Genomic DNA, 26,027 nt, shown 5'->3' with positions numbered 1-26,027 from the left:
CCCCCTAGGAGCATGCTAGAGGTCCATGATGACACCCTACAGGACCCCACCCCTCCAATTAACAATAAACATTTTCAAATTCAAGCTTTGTAAACAAACTGTGAGGAATCCACAGAACGGTCAGTCTTTCAAACTTCTATCTCCATATCCCCATATTGCTCAAATAGGTGTCACGGAGGCTCTGATGAAGAGTGCAGATTTTTATTAATATAGTCCGCTGCTTCAGCAGCCACCGTGAACAAATGCCATGATCCCTCATGCTGAATCTTCAGAGTCGCAGGATATATGAATTGGAAACGTTGTTTAGCTTCCACCAATCTAGTGCATAGAGGATAGAAGGCTTTCCGGCGTTCTGTAAGGGCAGCTGAGTAATCCTGACTAATCCGAATAATAGTGCCCCGGAATTTTAGGGCATCTCTTTTAGCACGGTATTGCCTCAAAATGTCCACTTTGTGCCTGTAGTTTAGAAATTTAACCAGCACAACCCTGGGTCTGGAATCCCTAGCAGGGCGGGCTCCCAGGCGGTGGGCACGTTCCAGGCAGAGCGGGCCCAAGGATGCTATATCAGGAAACTCCAGTTCCAGCCAGCCCTCCAACTCAGCCAGCAGCTGGGCGTCCGGGATAGTTTCAGGGATACCTAAGAATCTAAGGTTCCCCCGGCGCGAACGGTTCTCTAGGTCGTCGAGTTTTGCTGCCTGCATCTGAACCGTTTCCTGGAGTGCTGCTAAATCCATCTCGTGAGAGTTGATGGTGTCCTCTGCAGTAGATACCCGTTGTTCCAGCTCAGTTGTTCGATCAGCCGTGTCGGTGAGCAGTTGTTCTAAACGGGTCATTTGGACTGTAATTGTTTCCAACTGTGGACCCAGAACCTGTGCCACCGCCACTTTGATATCATTGATCGCCGCAGCTGTGAACTCCAACACAGCAGTGCCGGGTGCGGCCGCCATTTTTACCGTGCTGGGGCTCGTTCGTTCCTTGTCCTTTCGAGCCGGCTTCATACGCGCTGTGTCTTGGGAGCGCGTCAAATAACGTTCCATATGATTTATCTCTGCAGATGATTTATCTGCAGCGCCGACCCGATCGCCAAAAAAGCCTCAAAGCAAGCTATAGGAGGAGCGGGGTCCCGGAGCGGATCGGAAACGCGTCCTCACCCGCTCATAGCGTCACGTGACCTCAATTATCATTTATATTTGGGGTTTTTTCAAGAGGTCAAGGCAGATGACTTTAAAATATGTAATGTCACCTCAGTAACAACTATAGAAAAATAGACAAATCTAGTGCAAAATATAGATAGAAGATATAAATTCTCAAAACTGACACATTTTGATCATTAAATTGAAAATAAAATCATTTTTTCTACCTTTGTTATCTCGTGATTTCATGAGGGTCTGGTTGCACTTCCTTCTGACTGTGCATCCAATATTTCTTTATTTCTTTCTGCTTCCTGCATGCTTCCTCTCCTCTAGACCTCATTCCATTCCCCACCAACATCTCTCTCTGTCCCTCCATGAATCCAACTTTTTCTTCCTCTCTCCCTGCCTCCCCCCCAAAGCCAACCCTGCCACCCGACACACTCCATTTCTCCCAACTTTTTCTTCCTCTTTCTCTGCTTGCCCCCCCAGCCCGCTGAAGCCACCACCACTGATTTCTCCCTGCCTCTGTGCCCCACCTCCAAAGCTGACCCTGACACCTGCCGCGCTCCATTCCCACCCCTGCCGCAACAACAGGGACGGGCCAGGTGCGTGCAACTTCATGCGACCAGCCCAAAGGCCTTCCCCGATGTCAATTCTGACATTGGAGAGAAGATTCTGAGCCAGCCAGGCAGCAATTGGCTGGCCTGGAACCTTCTGACATCAGAATTGACGTTGGGGGAAGAATTGTGGGCTGGCTGCATGCAGTCGCTGCACGCACCTGACCTGTCCCTGTTGCGGCGGTGGGGGTATATGGGAATTGGGGCATGCCGGGTGGCAGGGTCGGCTTCGGGAGTGGGGTAGGGAGGAATCAGCGGTGGCTTCAGCACGGGGGGGAGGGGCAGGAGGGAGACAATGGATGGAAGGAGCAGAGAGAGAAAAAGAGGGCAGACAATGGAAGGAAGGGGCAGAGAAAGAGAGGGCAGAAGCTGGATGGAAGGGTCAGTGAGAGAAAGCATACAGTGGATGGAAGGGGAGAGTGAAGAGAAATTATTTAAAACTGCTGTTATGGTATCCTGTCCTTACCTGAAAAAGGGGTTTTTGGTCTCCAAAAGTTAGTTTAAAAATGTATTAAAATTAGTCCAATAAAAAGATTACCTTATTTATATTTTCTGTTTATAAATACAGCTACAATACTACTTTATTCTAAAGCAACAACTTTCCCTCCCCTTTTACAAAATTGCAAAAAAGCAGTTTTTAGCGCAGGCTAGTGCGCTGAATACTCTGCGCTGCTTCCGACACTCATAGGAACTCTTTGAGCATTGGGAACAGCACAGAGCATTCAGCGCGCCAGCCAGCGCTAAAATGCTTTCACAGTTTTGTAAAGGGGGGGGGGGGCACAAATATTTTTCCTACCTTTTGTAATTTCTGCATACTCTACTGACCTGAAAGAGGTGGTTTTGGCCTCTGAAAACCAATTTAAAAATAAATTAATCCAATCAAATGGTATTTTCTTATTTTCCATTTTTGTTAATTTGTAAAGTGGTGATTGTCGTCAGTTTTGGGGTTTGTTTGGTTTTCAAATATACATCTGCTATCTTTAGACCACATTATTAGGGGACGTGTCACTGTTTCTGTGGTGTTGTATTGTATGCAGTCTGTCTTCTTGGCGGTTCAGTTTAACTTTTGTCTACATTTTATTATATCTGCTCTGTGTGTATGAAAAGAACATGGTTTTCTGTTAGCATTGACTACGCAGCATCGATCTGCTTGTTTACTTTTATAATGAGTGCAATAACCGTTACACAATTACAACCCTCATGATTAACGCTATTGGGGGAATTGGGTAAAACTGAGATTAACCCCACCGAACTTCCCCTCTATACAAGCTCCCACCATAGATTATATCTAATTCCCCCTCCCCCCTCCAAAAAAAAAGAATGATCCAATCACAGCAGTGTACGCACAGGTGGGCAGGCCTCGGAAGACATCCTGCGTGCCGCTGCCAACCTTCTTCGAGAGACGCGATGACGCTGGGGTAAGACGAATGCGAGGAGGGACAGCCATGGCGGTACCAGTACTAGCGGAGCTGAGTGCGCTGGAGAAGACCCTGGGGTTGCCGCGCAGCAACAAGTTCAGCGCGCTGGCAGGTGAGCGCCTGATCCCCATACTCCAGACCAACGAGGGGCCCCGGCTGGTAGGACTGGTCACCATCGCCTCATACCTCGTCAAGCAAGCTAAGAGGGAGCAGCTTCTGGGGACCTCGAACGAGGAGCGTGCTGCCGTGCAGCAGTGGCTGGAGTACCGCGTCACGCGGCTGGACGGGCGCGTGAGCGGGGAGGAGGCCGGTGGCGTCCTGCGCGAGCTCAGCGCCTACCTGCAGGACCGCGTCTACTTGGCCGGCAACCGTCTCACTCTGGCCGATATCCTGGCCTACCACGGCCTGCACCAGCTGATGGCTGCGCTACCCTTGCACGAGAAGGAACGCTACGTGAACGTCTCGCGCTGGTTTAGCCACGTGCAGCAGTATCCCGGCGTCAGACAGCACCTACCTTCCATCGTCTTCTTGAAAAACCGGCTCTATGCGTAGGGGCCCTAAAGGGGCGGACGTCTCGAATTCCATCTATGATTAACTCGCTTTGGACTGATCTGTTTGGCACTGTGGAAGCGCTGGAAGCAGCGTCTAACGACCTCTTGACTCGCTTTCTTTCTTCCTGCACTAGAGTACCGTTTACCTAATAGGAGTCTTCGGGGCATCTGGACTCGAAGGCAGCCGAAAGCGACGATTGGGTGTTAAGACTGAACCTATCCAATTGCATGTTTCGCTTCACATAATCTGGAAAGCAGAATTCATTTGTATACAGGCGGGTGGGAAAGATGTGAAACCTGGCTTGTTGTTTACATGTTTTACCTTCCTCCTCTAAGCTTCTGCTGGAGAGAGCAGTCGTTCAAAGCCCGTCACAAATGCATTTGAGACCAATAATAAAAAAAAAAAGTGTCTGTAGTCTCTTTGTGAACGTTTTACCTGTAAACGGCAGCGTAGAGATGGATACCTCTTTCTCATAAAGTTATGAAGCTAAGGTCAGAGAGGTAAAGGGTTAAAGCCTGGAAAGTGGGCGGGATTAATATAGATTTTTGTGGGCGGTGGCGTAGAGTCGAAGGAGGAAAAAACGCGCTAGTAAAGCGTTTCTCCGCTAGGCGGCGGGTGGGTTGCAGCCTCGAGAGCCTCACTGGAGTCGACGGGTGCCAGCGTTTTGCTAATTGCTTTAGGTTGGAGCCGCTATGGAACCGGCCGGCCGTAAAGAAAAGCCGAAGACCAAGGAGCAGCCGAGTCGGCAGGAGAAGGCCAAGCAGAAATCGGCGCAGCAGGAGCTGAAGCAGCGGCAGCGGGCGGAGATCTACGCGCTTAACCGGGTCATGACGGAGCTCGAGCAGCAGCAGTTTGAGGCGTTCTGCAAACAGATGCAGGAGACCGGAGAGTGAAAGAGATCCCGGGACCGGAGAATAAAGGACGGGCTGCCGGGCGTTGTGCGTGGGCTCCGCCAATTAGGAGAGGGATTTCCATTGAGAGATGCACCAGAAGTATGAGTGCTGCGTGGAGTATGGCGTTATTTTGCAGCGGGGACTTTAGTCTTTTTGTTATGTAAGATCTGAAAATCCCAATGTCTGCTTGTATTTAAACCCCGTTTTAGCTGTCCTGACTTATTCACTTTCTGTTTCGAGAACCGGCTCTGTATTCTGAAATGTAAAATTCCTATTTCTAGCCTATTGGTCTAAACCCTTTTTCCCATAGTAAAGACCATAATTGCGGAAAATGTCTCACTACTTGATTTCTTATACATTTTGTGCTGGATATATGGGAAAGAAGGATCAGGGAGTCTAGAAACGGGCCTTCAAAGACACAGTGTTAACTTAAAACAGCAAGCTGAATGAAGGGGGTACAGGAGAGAGTTTGTCTAGGAACGTTATATACTGATATGTGTAGATAGGATTGTTTAGAGTAGACCATGGGCCACCCTTAAGATAAAGTCTGTAGTGAAATATAGAGGTTGGATTTTTCTGGTTGATGCTAACTATACTTAATTCACTTTGATACACATTTTTAAAAGTTAATTTATAGACACTTTATATAATCATTTTGGTATTTATTAACTTTATATATGGCATTGTTTTAAGATTCTATCCAGTTTCCAGGGGGGGTTCTACAATGGTTAACTAAAGAGGGTGAATCAATTTTGAGTAAGAGTAGGTGTGAGCTGACAGAACCTTAGAAAAAGATAACATCTGAGATAAGTATGGTTACAATGTATTGAAAAGAATTGGCAAGAGAATTTGTAACATTTGTACCATTGTGGCCTTTGGCAGTTCAGGGACTGCTAAGTGTGTAGTAATGGCCTCTTGGACAACATTGGTCTGCTGCATGGTAGTTGGTGGTCTGAGCAAGTTGCTTTTTAAATATATTGATATGAATGATTATTTAGTTGAAAGCTCTGTGGATTGAAATTGAAATACTGTATTGTTTTAAGATTAAAATATTGGAGAAAAAAAAAAGAAATGCCCAGTTCCAGGGAAAAATGAGAGGCAATACAACTTCTGAAAGCTGTATTGTCCTCTTCCCCAGAAATTTTATCCAAACCGTTTTAGAACCCATCTTGGCTGACTTCAACCACACCCAGCAACAGCTGCTGCTGTCTTATTGTGGACTGACTGCAGCAACCTCTTTCAGAGCCCACTTGTGACTTTACAATCTTGTCATCTCTGAACAGGAGAGCCCTGATGTATGTCTTTCTTCACAAGGCTTCTTTTTGGCAGATAGAGGCCAAATGGCCCATACAGTCTGTCCATCCGCAGTAACTATTATCTCTTCTTTTCTCTGAGATCCCATGCGCCTATCTCATGCTTTCTTGATTTCAGACACAGTCTTGATCGCCTCCACCTCTTCCAGGAGACTATTCCATGCATCTACCACCCTTTCTGTACAAAAGTATTTCCTTAGATTACTCCTGAGCCTATCTTTTAACTTCATCCTATGCCCTCTCATTCCAGAGCTTACTTTCAAATAAAAGAGACTTGACTCATGCAAATTTATACCACGTCGGTATTTAAACGTCTTTATCATATCTCCCCTCGCCCGCTTTTCCTCCAAAGTATACATATTGAGATCTTTAAGTCTGTCCCCATATGCCTTACGACGAAAACTGTGCACCATTTTAGCAGCCTTGCTCTGGACTGACTACATCCTTTTTATATCTTTTTGAAGGTGCAGTCTCCAGAATTGTACACAGTATTCTAAATGAGGTCTCGCACTCCTTTTCCCTATTGGCCATTCCTCTCCCTATTCACCGTAGCATCCTTCTAGCTTTCACCGTCACCTTTTCAACCTATTTGGCCACCTTAAGATCACCCCATACTATCACACCCAAGTCCCACTCTTCTGTTGTTCACAGAAGTTCTTCACCCCTAAACTGTACTGTTCCTTTGGCGTTTTGCAGTCCAAATGCATGACCTTGCATTTTTCAGCATTAAATTTTAGCTGCCAAATTTCAGACCATTCTTCAAGCTTCACCAGGTCTTTCTTCATGTTGTTCACACCATCCTGGGTGTCTACTCTATTGCAGATTTTGGCATTATCTGCAAAGAGGCCAATCTTACCTGGCAGCTCTTCAGCAATATTGCTTATAAAAATGTTAAAAAGAACAGAACCTTGAGGCACATTACAGGTAACATCCCTTTCCTCAGAGCGATCTCCATTGACCACTTCCCTCAACCAGTTCATGACCCATCCCATCACTTTGGGGCACATCCCGAGGGCACTCAGTTTATTTATTAGGCGTCTGTGTAAAACACAGAGGCTTTGCTAAAATCTAAATATACCACATCTAGTGCACTCCTATCCAATTCTCTAGTCATCCAGTCAAAGACATTGATCAGATTTGTCTGACAAGACCTACTCTAGTGAATCCATGTTGCCTTCTCTCCTGCAATCCACCGGATTTCAGAAACTTCAACATTTTCTGTTTTAAAAGCATTTCCATTAATTTGCTTATCACAGAAGTCAGACTTACTGGCATATAATTCCCTACTTCTTCCTTACTTTCACTTTTGTGTAGAGGGACCACATTCACCCTTCTCTAGTCCTCTAGTACCACTCCTGACTCTAGAGAAGTATTGAAAAGGTCAGTGAGCGGAGCCACCAGAAGAACTTCCCTAAGTTCCTTCAGCACTTTCAGATGTACAGCATCTGGCCCCATCGCCTTGTCTATCTTTAATTGAGCTAGCTCCTCACAAACAAAACCCTCTGAAAAGCGATCAGGGTCTACCACTACTCCATCCCTATTTACAGAACAGAAATATTTGTTAAGCAATTCAGCCTTTTATCAGTTTCTACACATTTCTCCTCTTTGCTTTTTTTTTTTTTTTATATAATCTTTTTATTGAATTTATGTAAAATACCAACAAGACAGCCAACGCCATACAGTGACATCAACCCTGCCATGACTTCCCAGTTACCCAACCACCCCCCTCCCACATAACATAACAATATACAATGCAAAAAAATACCAATTAACATATCAGAAGCTTGCATCCCGTGCCCCAAAATCAACGCCCCACCCCATTCCTCCCTCCCATCATCCAGCAAGTGAGAGCTATAAAAAAGCGGAGTCCAATCTTCAAGCAGTTTAGGTATCACAGATTTTATGATACTGATCTAGCAGCTGATGCCTTAGCACAGTCAGTTGACACATTAAATGAACATAATCAAGATGGCTCAACAAGTAGTGCCGGTCTGGAACCTTGATGGATCGCCAGAATTTTGCTAGCACTAGGCGAGCTACTGTACAGAGAAACAAAGCCAAAAAATTTTCTGGAGAAGTGTACCTCGGGAAAGGCACATTGAGAAGAAAATATTCTTTGATCACTTCTCTTCACTTTTGAGTCTCACAGTACTGTTTTTGCACTTCTTCCTATCACTGATATACCTTGTCTCCCTGTTTTACAGTGTCAGCTATTTTTTCTTCCATATCTATCTCTTTCTTGACCACTTGACCAGCCTCTCTTAACTTTTCCAGATATTTTTGCCTGTCTTCCTCTTTCTGCAATTTTTTGTAGTTTATGAAAGCTAACCTCTTCAGTAGATTAGCCTGCCTGCCACCAAGACACTTCTTCGATAGATGGATACCATCCCTGCTTAGCAGCCCTTGGAAAATCATCCCATAGTCCAGGAAGCCAAAACCATCCATGTAGCCATGCATTCATCTTCAGTATGCGTGCTTCTCTCACCTGGCCTTTACCCTCGACAAGGAGGATGGACAAGAATACCACCTGCACAACTGACTGCTTTACCTTCTCTCCCAGAGCCACAAAGTTACTTTTGATACATTGGCAGGGGTACCTAGAAGTATACCGTATATACTAGAATATAAGTCGATCTGAATATGTTGAGACCCCCCATTTTTCCCCCAAAAAGGAGGAAAAATGGTTCACTGGAATATGTCGGGTGGCTTAATATTCAAGTGCTCTGCCCTGTCAGGCTCTGCACTCAGCCCCCTCCCTGGCAGGCCCTGCACCCAGTACCCTTCCTTCCCTCCCTCCCCAGCCAGCCCTCTTCGTTCGTCAGGCCGTACCTAACCTGCCAATCCCTGGTGGTCCAGAGCTACAGCTGGCAGAAGCAAGCTTTCCGTGCTCCTTCCCTGCTGTTAACCTGGTCGGTGGCTGCCATGAGTTCTGGTTTCTTCAGCCATTGAGTGGCACTGAGCAGGAGCACGCTTTGGTGCTGAGCAGCTTCCTGATTGGCTCCCGCACATCCTCTTCTGCACTGCTGGAAATCTTTGATGCCTCATGATCCATTTCATCGATGTACCTCTCATTCTCATGGATGCTTCTCAGTCTTGCTACCTCCTCTCTCAGTTCCTTTACTACCTTCATGGGGGATTCAAGCTGAAGACAGCTTGCACATGGAAACACTCCCTTTGCCTATGTAATATTTTCTGTCTGCACAGACAGAAGCTGTAACCTGAGCAGCAGCTTTGGTGACAATATTTCCTAGCCATACTGTGGTTGCAGAAGTAAACCTGGAAGAAAAAAGAGCAGAAAAAAACTACCAAAGCAATGCCCTGTTCCTGGTTGGCTGAAGAGCCAAAAAAACTTCGCCTTATGGCGGGCGTGAGGGAATTAACCTTAACCTCAAGGGCCCTATGTGGAGTCTGATCTCTAAGAAAGTCCTCCAGAGTTTCATTGTTTTGTTCCTTATCTTCTGCCAAATGTAGTTGGTGCCAGAGGTATATGGGTAGAAAAAGAAAGGGATTTTGGATTTAACTTTCCCTATTTTCAGTTGAAGCTCAGGATGAATTATATTACAGGTGTTTTCTTTTCCATCCTTGGCCCGGATGCTAAACTCATCATGCCTGTAACAATCAACACTAATTCAGTTTGAACTGGTTTGGAGTTGAAGTAATGTACCCATTTATGCTCATAATGGCTCACTGTGGGCTTTTCCATGGATTTGTTGCAGCCTCCACGTCTGCTATGAAAATGTAGTATATAACAAGATCATTAGTATTAAAAGAAGCACGCCAACCGATGCCTTAATATTGTTTTGTGGTGTACAAAATTTAGCAACGACTTCTAACAACCCGAAATTACCAACAGGTCTGGAAGTTCCAGTAAGTGAGTTACCCTTAAACCAGCTGAATAGGTTTTAGAGGTTTGCTGTGTCACAATTTTCCACGATAATATGCAAATCCAACAGAATTTTTATGTAGATATTTTCACAACCACAAAATTGCAACAGAATGTTCTTAGTGGCATTTAAGGTTTATTATTCAGTGTTTGAGAGCCATCAGAAGCTGCACTCCAGATATACAAGATATTGATTTTATGGAGCTTATTCGCCACTAATGCTTCTTCATTGACTCATAAATCTTATTAGAAGCTTATATCATTCAAATTCTCAAATCCAGCTTAATAACTTTAATACATAGTTTAAATGAGACTTATCTTTGAAGCCCTGGTTTAGACATTAGCTAAAGCCAGGGACAGAAAAACGCCAATGCCAACATACATGTTTCTTATGCAATGATACTGCTTCAGGGCGTGGCAATATAATTTCATTTCATCAAGTTTTAAACATGGTGGGCATCAACGCTGATCCTGACTTTGTTCGCTAGATCAGCGTTGATGCCCACCATGTTTAAAACTCGATGAATTGAAATTATATTGACGCACCCTGAAGCAGTACCATTGCATAAGAAACATGTATGTCGGCGTTACCGTTTTTCTGTCCCTGGCTTTAGCTTATGTCTAAACCAGGGCTTCAAAGATAAGTCTCATTTAAACTATGTATTAAAGTTGTTAAGCTGGATTTGAGAATTTGAATGATATAAGCTTCTAATAATAAGATTTATATATAGTATATGAGCTGATGCGGAAGCGTTAGCGGCAAATAAACTCCATAAAATTGATATCTTGTATATCTAGAGTGCCACTTCTGATGGCTCTGAAACAAAGAATGATAAACTTCACCCAGCCCCCTTCCTTCCCTTCCAACCCGTCAGGCTCTTCACTCAGCCCCCTTCCTTCCTTCCTTCCATCCCTCCCCTGTCAGACTCTGCACCCAGCTCCCTTCCTTCCCAACCCGTCAGGCTCTTCACCCAACCCCCCTTCCTTCCCTCCCTCTCTGGTCAGACTCGGCACCTAGCTCCCCTCCCTCTCAGGCTCTGCAGTGCACCCTGCCCCATCCTCCTGGTTGGTGGCGGCTTATTTCTTCTGCTGCTGAGTGGCAACCAGCAGGAGCGTGCTTTGGCGCTGCCTGCTTGGCGCTCAAAGGCTTCTTTGACTGGCTCTTGAGAATTCTTGCAAATTGCGAGAATTCACAGGAGTCAGTCAAAAGAAGCCACTGAGCGCCAAGCTGGCAGCGCCAAAGCGCGCTCCTGCTGGTTGCTGCTCAATGACAGAAAAAAAATCAGCTGCCACCGACCGGGTTAGCAGCAGGCAGGAGTGTGGAAAACTCGCTGCTCCTCTGGACCACCAGGGATCAGATTTTTGAGAAGGCCATGGCCCCTGTGCGCCCTCCCTCTTCCCAGTGCCTCTGCTTGTACCTGTACTTCAGGGCAGTTCAGACAGAAGTAAAGTGGCCCCATAATAGGAAAGCTGGACATGGCTTGGGGGGGGGGAGGGGGCAGGGCAAATGAAAGAAAAAGATGAGATGTTGGACCCCTGGGGGGGGTGCAGGGGCAAGACTGGACTACGGGGGGGGGGGGGATTATGGAAAGGAGGAGAAGGGGAAAGGACAAGGAGAATGAGATGTTGGACACCTTGGGCGAAGGGGAGATGCAGGACTGTTGGGAGGTGTTCATGACAATGTTTGCCTAGACTTGGAGAAATTATAAACCCATTTATAACAAAAAGAAAATCCGTATCGATGAGTGGAACATGAGGTAGACCATGTTTCTGTTTCTCCATTCTATTCCTTTTATTTTTCCATCATTCTGTCGCTGGCTTCCAGGGAATGATGCATCATTCTTATGCTCAGTCCAGATATCAATATTTTCACCCTTTAGCCAGCATCAGACTTATGTACAGTAGTCAAAAAATCATGGGGTGTCTAGAATGAGAACAATTTATATCTAATCTAATCCTTAGGTTTGTATACCGCATCATCTCCACGTTCGTAGAGCTCGACGCGGTTTACAGTAGGAGAAATAGGAAGGAACTACAACAGAGGGTTAGAGGTAGAAGTGTGAAGAAAATTTAGAGGACTAGGGATGCCAAGATATAAGAGTTTCTTTGATTCCTAAGTTGGAGGGAGACTTACATTTTTTGAGAAAAGCCAGGTTTTCAGATGTTTGCGGAAAACTTGGAGAGAGCTTATATGGAAAACTATACAAAGAAGTTCAAGTCTACTCTATACTTGACTAGGGAATTCACACATTCCTGAGTTGTGAAGCATTACACTAACTAGTACTTACAGCAGGTTGCCCCCAAGGAGTATAGCTGAATTTTTCTGAGGGAAATTTCAAAAGACCAGTTTAGGAAGTGAATCATGAGGAAAACATGTTTTGCAATAGCACAGAACATGCTGAAATAAACTCATTTAAGTTGCAGTACACAGTTTCTCTTGAACAGAATGTCTCCTGCCTGTGATAGCTGCAGATATAGTCATCAATTTCATTCTCCCTAACTGGCCTCAATTCGGGGGGGGGGGGGGGGGGGGAGGTGTAATTAAATTTCAACAGATTGCAAACATCGGAAATCTAAATTCCCAAGGGCCTAGGCCAGGCAAAATTTGTTTTAAGCTGGACAATAACCCAAAGATCAGCCCTTTGGGGCCAAATGGAAATAGGTACCTCTCTTAACTTGGCAATGTGAATTTCCTAACCAGAAACAGTTCTGTGCTTATTCAGACCCTGTTTTGATGTTTTTGCTGTAATACTATCTCATTTGTAAGGGAGATCTTATGCATAACACTAGTAACCCTAAAGCAAGTGATATGGAAAAGTTGACATCATCTCTGTGCTACTGATTCTACATCTGAATGAAATAAGGGGCAGAGACACTTGAAAATAGGAAAGATGAATGTGGTTTGGTGGCACTGCTATGGGGTAAGGTGAAGGATATGAGATGCATCACTAAGAAAGAAATAAAAACCTCTTCAAATTATTCAAAATACTGCCATTAAAATTATTTCAAAAGTTCAAAAATTCGATCATGTCGCACCACTTTTTTTAAATTATTTATTTATTTATAATTTTATACAATATTCCCAAGCGTAACATCTTGTACAGTAATATTATTATAAAACAAATAGTGATAAAGAAAATGAATTACAAAATAGAAGATATTAACATCTTAACATCTTCTCCTTATAGAAACAATCTCTAGTCCACAATTATTGGGTCCAAGACTTCAATAGAGTGACAAAATCAAAAAGATCAATATAATCTTGAATTTAAGAAAATCTAAGTGACTGAAATCGCGGGGAGCTAATCATGGATCTCTGTTGTTACTTCCATTTTTTCACCTTTCTCAAGACGTTTCAACGCCACAAATTTAGTCACACCACTTTTAATCGACGCCCATTGGCTTCCCATAGATCAACGAATTTCCTGTAAAATAATGTTACTGACACATAAGACCATAACTTCCGGCCAACCTGATTTCATCAACAGATTACTAATCCCCCACACCCCCCGTCGTACATTACGTTCATCTAATCAAAACCTGCTATCCATTCCCTCTTTAAGACACATTAATACAATGCGCACTAGTATCTTTTCTATTACGGCCCCTACCATCTGGAACTCAATACCAAATTATATTAGAGAAATTTCATCACTTGATAATTTTAAAAGTAACTTGAAGGCCTTTTTTTTTTTTTTTTTTTTAAACGCATTTGGAGTATAACAGTCCTTCTAAGGACTGCAATGGAAATTTGTTCCTTGCCATTTTTTAATCATTTTAACCTATCTTACAAAGTACCAGACTATTTTTTGTTCCCCTCCCTTTTGTTTTGATTCTTCTCCCTCTTTTTTTCATTATACAAATGTATTTCTTCCCTTTTCCATTTTATATCGGTATGTTAATGTTTGTGCATTTGATCGTCTGTAATAATAATAATTGTAATTTGTTTTTAACTTATGCCCTCTTTATTTTTATTATGTAAAACCGCTTTGAATTTTGATAAGGCGGTATATCAAATTTTTAAATAAACCTGAAACCTATGTAAACCTTGCCTATCATGGTACATGGGCTTCTCGTGCACTGGGGGCTGCATGCATCTGAAAAGCCCAAACCCATGCCTTTGGTAGTTTCATTACCTGCAGGGCCTCCCAAGATAAACAGGTTTCAGCGGAGATGTCAGAGTAATGACGTATCACCCATCTGGACGGCAGCAGCGGGGCAGTGCCAGAGGCGGAGTATTATATTTGATGCAACAACGGTCCGCAATCTGTATTCTGCCACAGAAACTTGATGTTCAAGTCGCTAGGACTGGGAACACAAGTTAATGGCACCTATCAATCAAATGCAAACCTTGGGCATTAACATAAGAATTGCCACTGCTGGGTCAGACCAGTGGTCCATCGTGCCCAGCAGTCCCCTTCCCCTGTTAATTTTCACGTCCCTGTTTGATCATGATCATTAAATACAACGATCATAACCCCACCCTTCCCAGAAAAATCCTTGAAGACCTACTATTTCATCCTGGCTTTCTCATGTCTTCACGTGATCCCCCATTCCCCTTAATTTATCTCCCTCACTTTTTGATATCACTGCTCCCTTCAACTTAAGTACAGTATGATTTAATTTTCAATCTGCTACTGGTCTGCAACAAACAAAACCTGTTTTGTTTTGTTTTTTGCTCTATTGTCTCTCTCCCTCATGCCTTAAAATAACATTGTAACTTCTCCATCTCCCTTCTGTTTCTGTCATGTGATTTGTACCTAGAGAATGTAGCATTTTTCTGTTATTTTCATTCTCTTTTTCCTGATTTTAAGGAATTAATGTATAAACCACTTAGATTTTCATTATATAGGCAGTACAATAAACCAAATCTATAAAAAATGGATCATTGGGTATCGTGGATCAGTACTCAGCAGGACCACTACTATTTAAAGATATGTGGATAGCTTTGTGCAGAGCTTTCAACTAGCCTAGGGGTGTCAAAGTCCTTCCTCGAGGGCTGCAATCCAGTCGGGTTTTCAGGATTTCCCCAATGAATATGCATGAGATCTATTTGCTTGCACTAATTTCATTGTATGCAAATAGATCTCATGCATATTCATTAGGGAAATCCTGAAAACCCGACTGGATTGCGGTCCCCGAGGAAGGACTTTGACACCCCTGATGAATAGGCAGTTAGGAATATGAATATGCAGAATCACATAGGGTATCTGAAAGTTGTTGAATATAACATTTGTCCATTTCCCTTGACTTTCCTTGAGTGGATTGTTGCCCATAGATCAGTTTACAGTCTAAAATGTATCTGTTCACTGGGGTAACTTTTACATAGTAACAGAGAAAATGACAGTAAATAATGAAGATTCATTTTCAAGAATGTGGATGTGAAATGAAAGTGGATATGATAAGACACCTCAACCCTGAGGAAGAAAGTGAAACATGAATTCATGTTGGGAGAGATGATCATTGTTTCCACAACTAAAAGATAAGTTGAATAAAAGGAGAAATGAACTTTAAATATAAGTTAAAATATAAATTTGTGCTAAATCAGTAGCACATATCTGCAGTAAACAAATATTGAGAACACTGGTATAAAATGAGTGAGACCCCATTTAGAATATTGTGTACAATTCTGGAAGCCGCACCTTCAAAAAGATATAAAAAGGATGGAGTCGGTCCAGAGGAAGGCTACTACAATGGTACATGATTTTCGTCATAAGGCATATGGGGGACATACTTAAAGATCTCAATATGTATTCTTTGGAGGAAAGGCGGGAGAGGGGAGATATGATAGAGATGTTTAAATACCTACATGATGTAAATGCACATGAGTCAAGTCTCATTTGAAAGTAAGCTCTGGAATGAGAGGGCATAGGATGAAATTAAGAGGTGATAGGCTCAGGAGTAATCTGAGGAAATACTTTTTTACAGAAACTGTGGTAGATGCATGGAATAGTCTCCTGGAAGAGGTGGTGGAGACTGTGAATTCAAGAAAGCGTGGGATCTCTTGACTTAGAGAGGAAGAGATGATAATGGTTACCACGGATGGGCAGATTGGATGGGCCATTTGACCTTTTATCTGCCATCATGTTTCTATTAGAAAGTTGGTCCATGTCTTCACATGTTTCCTGCATAGATCTCGTATCACTTTTATTGCTTTCCTCTGAACAACTTCCAGTCTTTTTACATCCTTTGCAACCTATGGCTTCCAAAACTGAACACAGTACTCCAAATGTGGCATTGTCAATAATTTGTACTGTGGCATTATCAGCTCCTTTCTTCTGATGGTTATTCCCCTCTCTGCAGCAAAACATCCATCTGGCCTTGATCTCTTTCCTAGACTATGCATATCAGTTTCTCAACTCCTTTTGAATACAGCTATGGATTTCTGCACTGAAAATGTCTCACCCTACACATTAAAACTTAAACTGCCAAGCAATAGTCTAAGAGGTACATAATCAAAATGAAAATATGTCTAAAACCCTGCCTAAATCAACACTTGGATGATCAAAAGACAGGTCATCCAAGTACCAATAATCAAACAGGGTTTTAGACGTACCTAAAACCAGCTTAGGCCTTTTCACTGCCTCTGAGCATCCAGAGTGAAAAGGGGCAAGGGGCATTTTTGGAGGAGTGGGTAGGGTGGGAAGTAGGCAGGAGGTAGACCAACTTAGACTTAGTCGTCCGGCAGCCATAATCGAAAAGTTTAACAGGTTGCCTGGACGGAACTTATACGTTTTTGACTTAGACCAAATCAAAACAGGTATAAGTTTTGTGGCTGCCACGATCAGTTCAGTGGCCCAGGTGATCAGTTCAGTGGTCCAGGCAACTAGTTCCCTCCCCCCCCCCCCCACAATGATGGGGCAGGAGGGATGCCCAGTCCCTCCTGCCCGAACCATCTGTGACCCCCCCCCCCCCCCCACAAGCATTGCCAGCAGGAGGGATGTCCAATCCCTCCTGCCCAAACTGCCACAAACCCCCGACAACCTTCACCGGCAGGAAAGATGCCCAATCTCTCCTGCTGACACCCACCGTGTTCCCCCCCCCCCCCCCAATGATCATGGCAGAAAAGATGCCCAATCTGTCCTTCTGGAACCTGCTGCAACCCATCCGAATGATCACAGCAGGAGAGATGCCCAATTGCTCCTGCCAACACCCACCGTGACCCCCCCAAATGATTGCGGCAGGAGTGATGTCCAATCTCTCCTGCCCCCCCCCCCTGAAAATTCACCAGCAGGAGGAATGCCCAGTTCCTCTTTCTGGACATCCCCCACCGCCCCAAAGGTAGCCCACCTGGACCCCCCAAGGCCACCCCCCATCATTATGCTACCAATGGATGTGGTGGAGGCCATCACTGGAACAGATTTTGGGAGTGCATGGGACAGGAATGGAGGACAGTGAAAGGAGGGGGGGAGAGGCAGTATCAAGCTGTTTACTAAGAGAATGAATACAAATTTTCCCAAAGAAAAGGCCTCGTTTATCCAGAATCTTGCGGGCCTTTGAGATTTTAGCTGCTTTGCTGTGCTTTCAGATAGAGAATGACACAGTGACAAATTTTTTCCCGTCCCTGCAGGAACTCAATTTCCCCATCCTGTCACCGCAACGTTTGTCACTGTCCTTGCCCCTGCCCCATTCCTGTAAGCTCTGCCTTAAAACGGCACAATCCTCGAACACTTATTATTTTAAAGTGTTTGAGGCTTGTGCAGATGATGACAGAGCTTGCAGGAATGGGGCAGGGACAGGAAAAGAACTTGCTGGGATGAGAAAATGAATTCCTGCAGGGATGGGGAAAAATTTGTCCCCGTGTCATTCTCTATTTTCAGATCATTCCAGTTCTTCCAGCCCTATCTAAGGCTCTCTGCTATCCACCATCAATCACAGGTGCCAAGAGAGTGCAGGAAACTTACAAACAAGACACAGGAAAAGCCAAGGTGGGGGTAACTCTGCACTTACAATGGTTTATTTTACAATAAAATACAAAAACACAAAAGAAAACTAAAACAGATTCTCTCTTTTTTTGGTCAAAACTTCACATCAATATTACAGGTACAATATGAATAGTCACAGTTTGTCTTTGTCATACTGTGCCCCACAGAAGCTGAATTGTATTCTTTTACAAAGAGGCATATTATCCCCCCCCCTCCCCAACAGGCCTGTGACAGATGCAGTGTCAGTGCCCAGAGGTTAGAATAGGGCAATGACACTCACCCCAGGCCTTTATGCACATCCCCCAGTTCCCACCCCCTATAAACCTCTCTTTTCTTGGCTAAAAAGTGCAAGTTGCTGATAAGGAACTTGGAAATCAGTAAAAGGACAGAAGACTGCACCCCTTCCCCTCAGCATGAGGAGGGGGGGCACATCTCACAGTTGCCCCCCCCCTCCCTACCAAATAAAACCCTTTTCCATTTACAAAAGCTATGGAAAAACAGTTCATGACCACTATAAAAATACTCTGCTTTCTCTGTACACAGACTTTGGGATCACAGCTCCCCCCCCCCCCCCCAAACACACACACACATCTCATAATGACCCACTAGTTCCTTTCCTGGAGGCTGCAGTCCCAGTCACAAATCTGAGATACATAGGAACCCCCTCTTCAACCAAACAATCTGGCCACAGCTCCCTACCTCCCTCCAACTGAGGTAGAGTGCACCTCAAAGCGTTTGGTTTTTAAAATCTTTCTTTAATTTTCTTATAAAGAAAAGTGAAGGGCCCCTACCCTCCTTCTGCCTAAACGAAAGCAAGCAAGCATGGTGTTAGTTTCCTTCAGCGGCTCAGTCAGTCGCAGAAATGGTTATGCCCCATGAGTGACAACCCCACCTCCACTGCAGTTTGAAGCTATAATCAGAAATGCTCAAATGTAAAAATCAGAGCCTTGGAAGCACAAGGACTGGTTCTCATGGAGCGACCTTTGCTCCAATGGCTGGCAGTGCATGTGCGTGATCTTATAATCTTCTCACCTTTAAGCTAGATCACTGATATTCTCTCCCAGTCCTCAAGGACTGCCACCTCGATTATATACAAAACTTTATCATGCAGAAGCAGCAGAACGCCTTTTTGTTGGACAGGCAAAGCAAACCTAACCCTGGCCCCAGCACTCAACCTCTCTAAGTGCTGATGCTGTATTGGGCAAAATATTAGTCCATTCCTCTGCCTATGATCTGAAGGTCTGGGAGTGAAAACCATAGAACTAAAGACACTCATGGTGGCTTTCCACCAAAGGAACCTGCCTTTGGGCCTATGCCACCGAATGGCTAAGGGCCCCTCATACTGTTAAGAGGCACCAGTTAAAAGGGATTTTTTTTCTTTTTGGCCTGGCAGGCTTCCAGCTCAGTCAGAACCAGCCTCTATTGGGCTATGCTGCCGAGAGCCTTCAGTCGCAACTACCTGTCCCCTCCCCCTCCCCATTTAAACTCAGCGCCATCCTCACAGTGACACCTGTCAGTCAGTCCACAAAGCATGGCGCTCTCTAGAGAGATGGCGGAGACTCCCTCTTTGTTGGCTACCCCCAGCCTCCACTGGTCTAGCAAGCAGATGCCAGGCCTAGGAGCTGATGCAAGATCTCTTCTCGGGCACAGAACTTACCAGCAGGATGTCGATCAGAGACACTGCTTGAAGTGTCCCACCATGTCTCTGATCTGAAAGATTTTCTAATGCTGCGAAGAGACTAAAATGTTCCCTCCCCCATTGTTTGATTCCCTTTAGGTAACACCTACGCATCTTCCTCACTTTATTCATTTTATCTGCAGGAGCCAAGTATGTAAAACAAAAGGGATCTTTTGAACCAGTGGCCTGGGCAAAATGAGGTGAAAGTTAGGCAGGAGCTGATCTGAGAACTGTGACTGGAGGGAGAATTCCTGTTTCCCTCTTTCTATCTGCAGAGCATCCCATTTAAAAATGTAAAGCCATAATAAAACCCATAACAAAAATACAGCCAGCAACAAACAAGCACTGTGTCCGCAGTATTGCGAAAGAACCTTCCACCAGGTGCTAGGAGGGCGGGGAGAAGGTGTCTGTCTTTTTGAGAGGCCCTTTGGACTTGGGGGAGCGAGTGGGAGCAGGTCTGGAGGACGAGGAGGAGGAGGATGAAGACGAGGAACTGCGCCGAGCTTCCACTCCAGTGCTGGACATCTTTAGTTTCCGTCTCTTGGCCAGGGGCGCGTTGTCCACGCTCTTCAGGAAAAATCCCTCTCGCTTCCCTCTGTTAAATGCCTGGACGAGAGACGAAGGTGGAGAGTAGGCAAGAGAGAAAAGGAAGGAGATAGAGGAAAAGAAGGGAGGGAGACATAGCATAAAGGGCAATTTGATACCAGGGCACCCACATTTCTGTGCTGCTTAAGCATATGAATGTCGGTTTCCCTTGAGTTCATGCATAAAAGTCCATATAGCTCTTAATCCCAAATACCAAAATGACTTATAAACTCTTTCACATTTATTAGTAAGTACTTATCCTGGACCTCAGTAACACCACTCACCGCTCAAAAATCTTTCATAGCAGTTAGCTTAATGTGTTCAATCTTCACCGGTCTGACTATATTATCACTGTGAACTTTCTCTTATATGTCTATCCACCATCTTTAAAACTTTTTTTAAAAAATATATCAGAATAATACTTTATGTTACTTATCTTTAGATCTACTGATCAGGGAAGTTCAGATCCAACATGTTTCACATATGTGCTTTATCAAGGATCCTTCCCTACAAAATAATAACATTCAATCAATAGTTTTCTCACTACCTTAAAAAAGTCTTTTTAATAAATATCATACTCTACCACATTACAAGGAAATGGTCAGATGATAGAGGTGGGTGGTAGAGTATGATATTTATTAAAAAGACTTAAAGTGGTGAGAACACTATTTATTGATTGAATGTTATTATTTTGTTGGGACACAATGCACTAAAGGACTGAATGTTGTTATTGTACATTCAGGACACAATGCACTAATCCCCTCTTCTTCGAAACTGCGATAGCAGTTTCTAGCGTGGGGAGCCATGCTGAATGGCCGGCGCTACTCCCGACACAGTTTCGTAGAAGAGGGGGTAAATTTCATAAGAATTGGCAGAGTTCTGTGGAAGATAAGACAAAAAACATTTTGGTGTGCTTTTTTTTTTTGGTTCACAGTGAATAAGGGAAACATGAAGCATTTCAGTGCTAGTTGGAGACAAAGAGGTGACAAAGCAGTTTGAATTTCTTTGTAGTGGGAAAGAAAGCCAAGGTCTTAGTTAAGCAGTAGGCAAGAGAGGTGACAATGCAGTTTAAATCCCTTTGTAGTGGGGAAGAAAGCCAAGGTCTTTGGGTTAGATTCACTAAGAACACCGATTGTGTCCCGATCATTTTGCGACCCGATTCACTAACCTCATGGCAGATCATCCTCCGATCCGATCCGCATATGCATATGAGGGGAAACGGCATGCAAAGTAGGAAGGACGCAATTCACTAAAATAAAGAAGGCACACCGACTGGGCTGCCTGATTCAAAAACAAGCGACTGGTGAGGACCAGTCGCTTGAGCAAAAACCCTGCTCTCTGCCCCGATTCTCCTGCTCTTGGCGCCTTGTTCTCTGCTCTCTGCCCCGATCTCCTGCTCTCTGCCCCAACTCTGCTTCTCTGCCCCGATCTTCTGCTCTCTGCCCCAACTCTGTGGTTTTAACCCATGGTGCAGCCCCGCTTTCAACCCACAGGTTAAATCCACGGGCTCATGAAAGTTTCCAGCTTGATAACAACAACAAAAAAAGTTTCAAGTTCGTTGAGCATGTGCAGACCATCTACAGGCAAAGGAGAAGGTCTGAGCATGCGTCAGGATCACTGGAGAGCGATCTGTGCGGTCGAGGGGGGCTTGATTACGATTGCCCTACATGGCCTTAGTGAATCTAGCCCTTTGTTAAGCAGTAGACAGAGAAGTGACAATGCAGTTTAAGTTTCTTTGTAGTGAGAAAGGAAGCCAAGGTCCTTGTTGAGTCCTGTGTAGTGGGTATCAAAATATTTTATCATTTTGATTTCAAAAGTTGCCCAGATGCTGTTACAGACTAGGTTCTCACTGCATGGCACTGGGGTCCCTAAAAGGAGGCACCTACTCATAAAACAACTCCCTTAATGGGTAATGGGATCTGATCATTTCCTGAGAGGTGAGGGGAGTCATCTGTCCCCACTGCAGTTTCCTGCTTGTATCTCTCACATCCTTATGAATATTAAATATTCACAATGTAATATATTCACATACACTTTCTCCTCCCCATCTTCCTACCATTCACACAAACATATGTCTTCTCACTCCCCCACACAAACTGTAATTGTCTCACTCATATACACACACCTACCTGCTTTCCGACCCCACTCCTCCATCTTCTTTACACCCACATATCCTCCCCCCTTCCCCTCAAACATCAGCTGTTACCATGAATGTGGCATTGACATAGGTGCGGACGGTGGACCCTGTGGATTCCAGGATGTCAGGGGTCATCAGAGGCGTGGAGGACAGGGCACTGCCATCCTGAAGCCATTCACTGTAGCGCAGACTGGACATCTTCAGCCGCTTGGCAGGATCCACAGTGAGAAGGCCTGTGACAAAGGAAGGGGTAAATTACCATGGTGATGGGCATAAGCTTGTAATCACCATGGTGACAGGCATAGACAGTAATTGCCATAGCAACTACCGCAAGGTAAGGACACTGTTGATATGGCAAATCCTATTCTCTGGCATACCGAGAAGCAGCTGAAGCACATTAATGGATGTTGCTTACGTGACCCCACTGCAAAAAGCCTAGCAGCCATCTTTTATTTGGGCCTTAAAATTCATAATGAATCTGGGAGGGGAAAGATTAAGAACAATAAAACATAAAGCCCCTGAACAACTTGCTTGGCCCCAGAATATACAATATCAGAGCAAGCACACAGCTCCACTTTCATACCTCGCACTAGCTCCTTAGCTCCCTCAGAGACGTTCTTCCAGGCCTCACCCTCTAGCGAAAACTCCCCCTCCTTAATCTTCCGCATAATGTCGGCAGCATGCGTCATGGTGGTCCCCTTTTGGGTGCTCTGGAAGGGCACCTGGCCCGACAGCATGGTGTACTGTGGAGAGCAAAGAAGGGCATTGAGCAAGTGGGAAAGGATAGAAAAGGGATGAAGAACAATGGGGAAGGAATAGGAAGGGAAAATAAAGACAGCAGGGGAGGAAGGAAGAGAAAAAGTAATGAAAGACTAAAGGAGACCAAGTGAGAAAGGAGAGAAAGTAAGAGATGACAGATAAGAGAGAGGACTTTAGGATGGAGAAGACTAGAGAAGGATGTACCAGGATGACCCCCAGACTCCAGAGGTCACAGGATTCATCATAACCCTCATCTTTGAACAGCTCAGGGGCTGCATATTGCAGAGTGAAGCAAGGGGTCTGCATGGGCTGGCTACTCTGAGGCCGCAACCGTGCAAAGCCAAAGTCAATCACTTTCACCGATGCATCCTCTGACTCATCTGCAAACAGGATGTTCTGGAAAGGGCAAAAAAGAAGAAATGCTTGCACATGAAAAAAACAGTGAAATGAGCGAGTCTCAAAGCTCGATGTTACACCCCCTGGGCCCCAGGCCCCCACCTCAGGCTTCAGGTCTCGGTGCACCACTCCCACATCATGCATGAAGCTGACAGCTGACACTAGGCTGCGCAGGATCTGACTCGCCTCTGACTCACTGAAGTGTTTCTTCTTTTTAATGCGGTCCAACAGCTCTCCACCCTGGAGCAGCTCCATCACCAGATATGTGTGGTACTAATAGGGGTAGACATAGGAAAACATCTTATTTATTGAATTAGAAGGGCCAGCAGCTATAGGCAAAGAGAACTAGATACGGTTCCTGGAGTCAGAGTTTGCGCCTACCTCTGAGTTCTGCTTCTGACATTCAGTCTTCTCCCAGTCTCCCAGCGACTCACTCAAGACTCTAGTAATCCCTTTTTCTTACCAATGAGCCCTTCAAAGGGCCTGCCTGATGCAACCCTCTTGGTCTCCCAGCAGTCCTTCTGCTCAGTATGGTCCTTTTATCCAGCATGGAGCTAGTGTTTCCAAGAAATGTCCTACCTAGCAGAGCTCCTAGTACAACCACATGCTTCTCTCAGCTGACACAGCTCTCTCTGTCCATCAGTGCTTCTTCTACCCAGAAGTACCCCTATAATTCCTTGTGTTCCCAACAACCCCTATTATTTAGCATGACTTTTCTTATTCTCCGAGCACTCTCCAGCATGGTAGAGCCTTCACGGGTCTTGCTACTTTCCATACATCCATTGTGGCCCCCTATACTCCTCTTGCCCAGGCTGATCCTGGTGTCTACCAGTAGCCCTCTTGTTCTTGGTGGCCCCCTTTCATTTCACAGCTCTAATCAAGACCTTGGCCTCTTGTGTTCCCACTTGACTACTTAGTTTCCACCTATCCACAAGCCCTGGCACCCCCAACTCTCTGCCCACCAATGCTGCCTTGGTGTACCCCAGCTGTTACCTGGTCATGGTGTACTTCATGCAGCTTCACTATGTTGGGATGAGGTTCGCAGAGCTTCAACGCAGTGATTTCCCGCTGCACGCTGCCTTCCATCCTGTGCCACAGACGAGAAACTCAGCAACCAAACCCCAGAGCTTCCATCTCTGCCCAGTTTCCCCACATTCTCCTTCCTCCACCCCTGAAAAGTTTCATCCCCTCTTCCCATGACCCCCCCCACACCCACCCACCTCTTGCTCAGGATCTTCACAGCGTATGCATTCCCCGTCTGCTTACTGTGACATTTCCGACAGATGGAGAAGCTGCCCTCTCCCAGTGGTGGTTCCTTCATTTCCAAATCATAAAGCTGGAAAAAGGCCGAATCCTGTGGAGTAGGGAGAGGTTAGAGCTAGAGAATGACACAGTGACAAAATTCATTACCATTCCAGTCCCCGCGGATAACCACGGAAAACAATCCCGTGTCATTCTTTAGTGTCTATCTCAACCTCAGTCCTTCTACACCAGCATTCTTCAATGAAAGGCTTTAAGGATCAGTGGTTGTGCCCATTCATACTCTGATTCTTCCCTCTCTCTTTGAAAGAATGACATGGAGATGTTTTCCCACGGTTATCCGCGGGGATGGGAATGGTGATGAATTCTGTCATCATGTCATTCTCTAGTTAGAGCACTGCACATGCATTAAACACTCCTTACCCTACCCAGACACCAAATGTCATGAACATGGAGGCAGTGGGTGCAAATTCAGGGGAACCTACTTTAATCATGGCACTGCGAGCAACAGTAGCACTGCCCGGTCGCTCTGAATTCATATGGAGATCCATCACATCGGTCATCACAGCATTGCGATTAAAGAGAATGGAGGGTGCAATGTAAGAATACCCCTGCAGGAGAACAAGGGGAATAAGCATATGGAGTGAGAACAGTGCAGTGTCAAACACCTGGAACACAGAATATAAGCTTAGATCCTACAGGGGGATTATGGGATCTATGGGATCTATGTGATGTGTGCCTGGAACACAGCATCTGAGTTTAATGAGGTACAGAGGGGAATTACAGGGAATTACAAGACACAAGTAGGCGAATAATCTGCTAGGTTTCGAAGGAAGGAAATCGTGGAGTCCGATGTGGTTAAAGTCAGAAAAGTCTTTAAAAATCTTCATTAAAGTAGGTTTATTTATTTAAAAATTTATATACCGCGTACAGCACGGCCTGTTTTGTCCTGCTTCAGGGTCTTATTATTTACCTTATGGTGTCAGTGAAAAACATCACCTTAAGGCATTACAGGATCCCCCGACTCCACAGGAGGATTCCTGAATGGGCATCCTGTATGTGACGTGTGCCTGTACACAGGCTTCATATTTGGGATTCATGTTGTATAGTACTGACTAAGGAAAGTACATACTGCAAGTAGAAAATACCTGGAACACAGGATCCGAGTTTGGGGGTGTCCCTGCTGGAGAATACACCGGATCCATGCTGGTGAATTCTTCTGCAAAGTTGCTGACATCCAGCTCATTACGGATCTCGGGTTTAAAGGGAGCCTTTACTTTTTTATCTGCCAAATCTGCCCAGTTCAGCCCCTATGGGAAAAGGGGAAGAGTAGAGAAGATACTAAGCAGAGTATCCTTAAGCAGAGGAATTACAAATAGTATCTTGCCATCAGATAAGGCATCTCACAGTCTGTTCCAGCATGCCATGGTATGATTGCCTCAGGCCTCTCTTTGCTAACTTGAATGGAGCGGGGGGGG

At 44.9% G+C, this 26,027-nt stretch overlaps 3 protein-coding genes across 3 annotated transcripts in view; 2 read left to right on the top strand and 1 right to left on the bottom strand.

Moving 5' to 3' along the window:
* The first annotated feature begins 3,120 nt into the window (after positions 1-3,120).
* EEF1E1 (eukaryotic translation elongation factor 1 epsilon 1) lies at positions 3,121-4,130 on the top strand. Its single transcript, XM_033954434.1, has one exon. It carries the CDS (start codon positions 3,178-3,180, stop codon positions 3,718-3,720), a length of 543 nt encoding a protein of 180 aa, XP_033810325.1. The 5' UTR covers positions 3,121-3,177; the 3' UTR covers positions 3,721-4,130.
* A 208-nt stretch (positions 4,131-4,338) lies between these two features.
* Positions 4,339-5,845, top strand: SVBP (small vasohibin binding protein). The gene has a single exon (XM_033954435.1). The coding sequence runs from the start codon at positions 4,413-4,415 to the stop codon at positions 4,611-4,613; it is 201 nt and encodes a 66-aa protein (XP_033810326.1). The 5' UTR covers positions 4,339-4,412; the 3' UTR covers positions 4,614-5,845.
* Positions 5,846-17,738: 11,893 nt separating this feature from the next.
* RPS6KA4 (ribosomal protein S6 kinase A4) overlaps positions 17,739-26,027 on the bottom strand; it is a 33,509-nt gene continuing 25,220 nt past the window's right edge. The window contains exons 9-17 of the mRNA XM_033955455.1: positions 25,698-25,859; positions 25,035-25,160; positions 24,510-24,643; positions 24,283-24,376; positions 23,392-23,562; positions 23,098-23,289; positions 22,718-22,877; positions 22,204-22,367; positions 17,739-20,018 (exon numbers count right to left, since the gene is read on the bottom strand). Of these exons, the coding sequence (XP_033811346.1) occupies positions 19,797-20,018; positions 22,204-22,367; positions 22,718-22,877; positions 23,098-23,289; positions 23,392-23,562; positions 24,283-24,376; positions 24,510-24,643; positions 25,035-25,160; positions 25,698-25,859 (1,425 nt within the window). The 3' untranslated portion in view covers positions 17,739-19,796. The remainder of the gene's footprint in view (positions 20,019-22,203; positions 22,368-22,717; positions 22,878-23,097; positions 23,290-23,391; positions 23,563-24,282; positions 24,377-24,509; positions 24,644-25,034; positions 25,161-25,697; positions 25,860-26,027) is intronic.

The sequence above is a fragment of the Geotrypetes seraphini genome, chromosome 8, assembly GCF_902459505.1.
Source record: "Geotrypetes seraphini chromosome 8, aGeoSer1.1, whole genome shotgun sequence".
Lineage (NCBI taxonomy): Eukaryota > Metazoa > Chordata > Amphibia > Gymnophiona > Dermophiidae > Geotrypetes > Geotrypetes seraphini.
The sequence above is the reverse complement of the archived record's forward strand: the minus strand, read 5'-3'. Positions and strand labels throughout refer to the sequence as shown.

What these genes read in the sequence shown, in the direction of transcription:
- EEF1E1 (XM_033954434.1), top strand. Translation starts at nt 3,178, where the DNA reads ATGCGAGGAGGGACAGCCATGGCGGTACCAGTACTAGCGGAGCTGAGT.
- SVBP (XM_033954435.1), top strand. Translation starts at nt 4,413, where the DNA reads ATGGAACCGGCCGGCCGTAAAGAAAAGCCGAAGACCAAGGAGCAGCCG.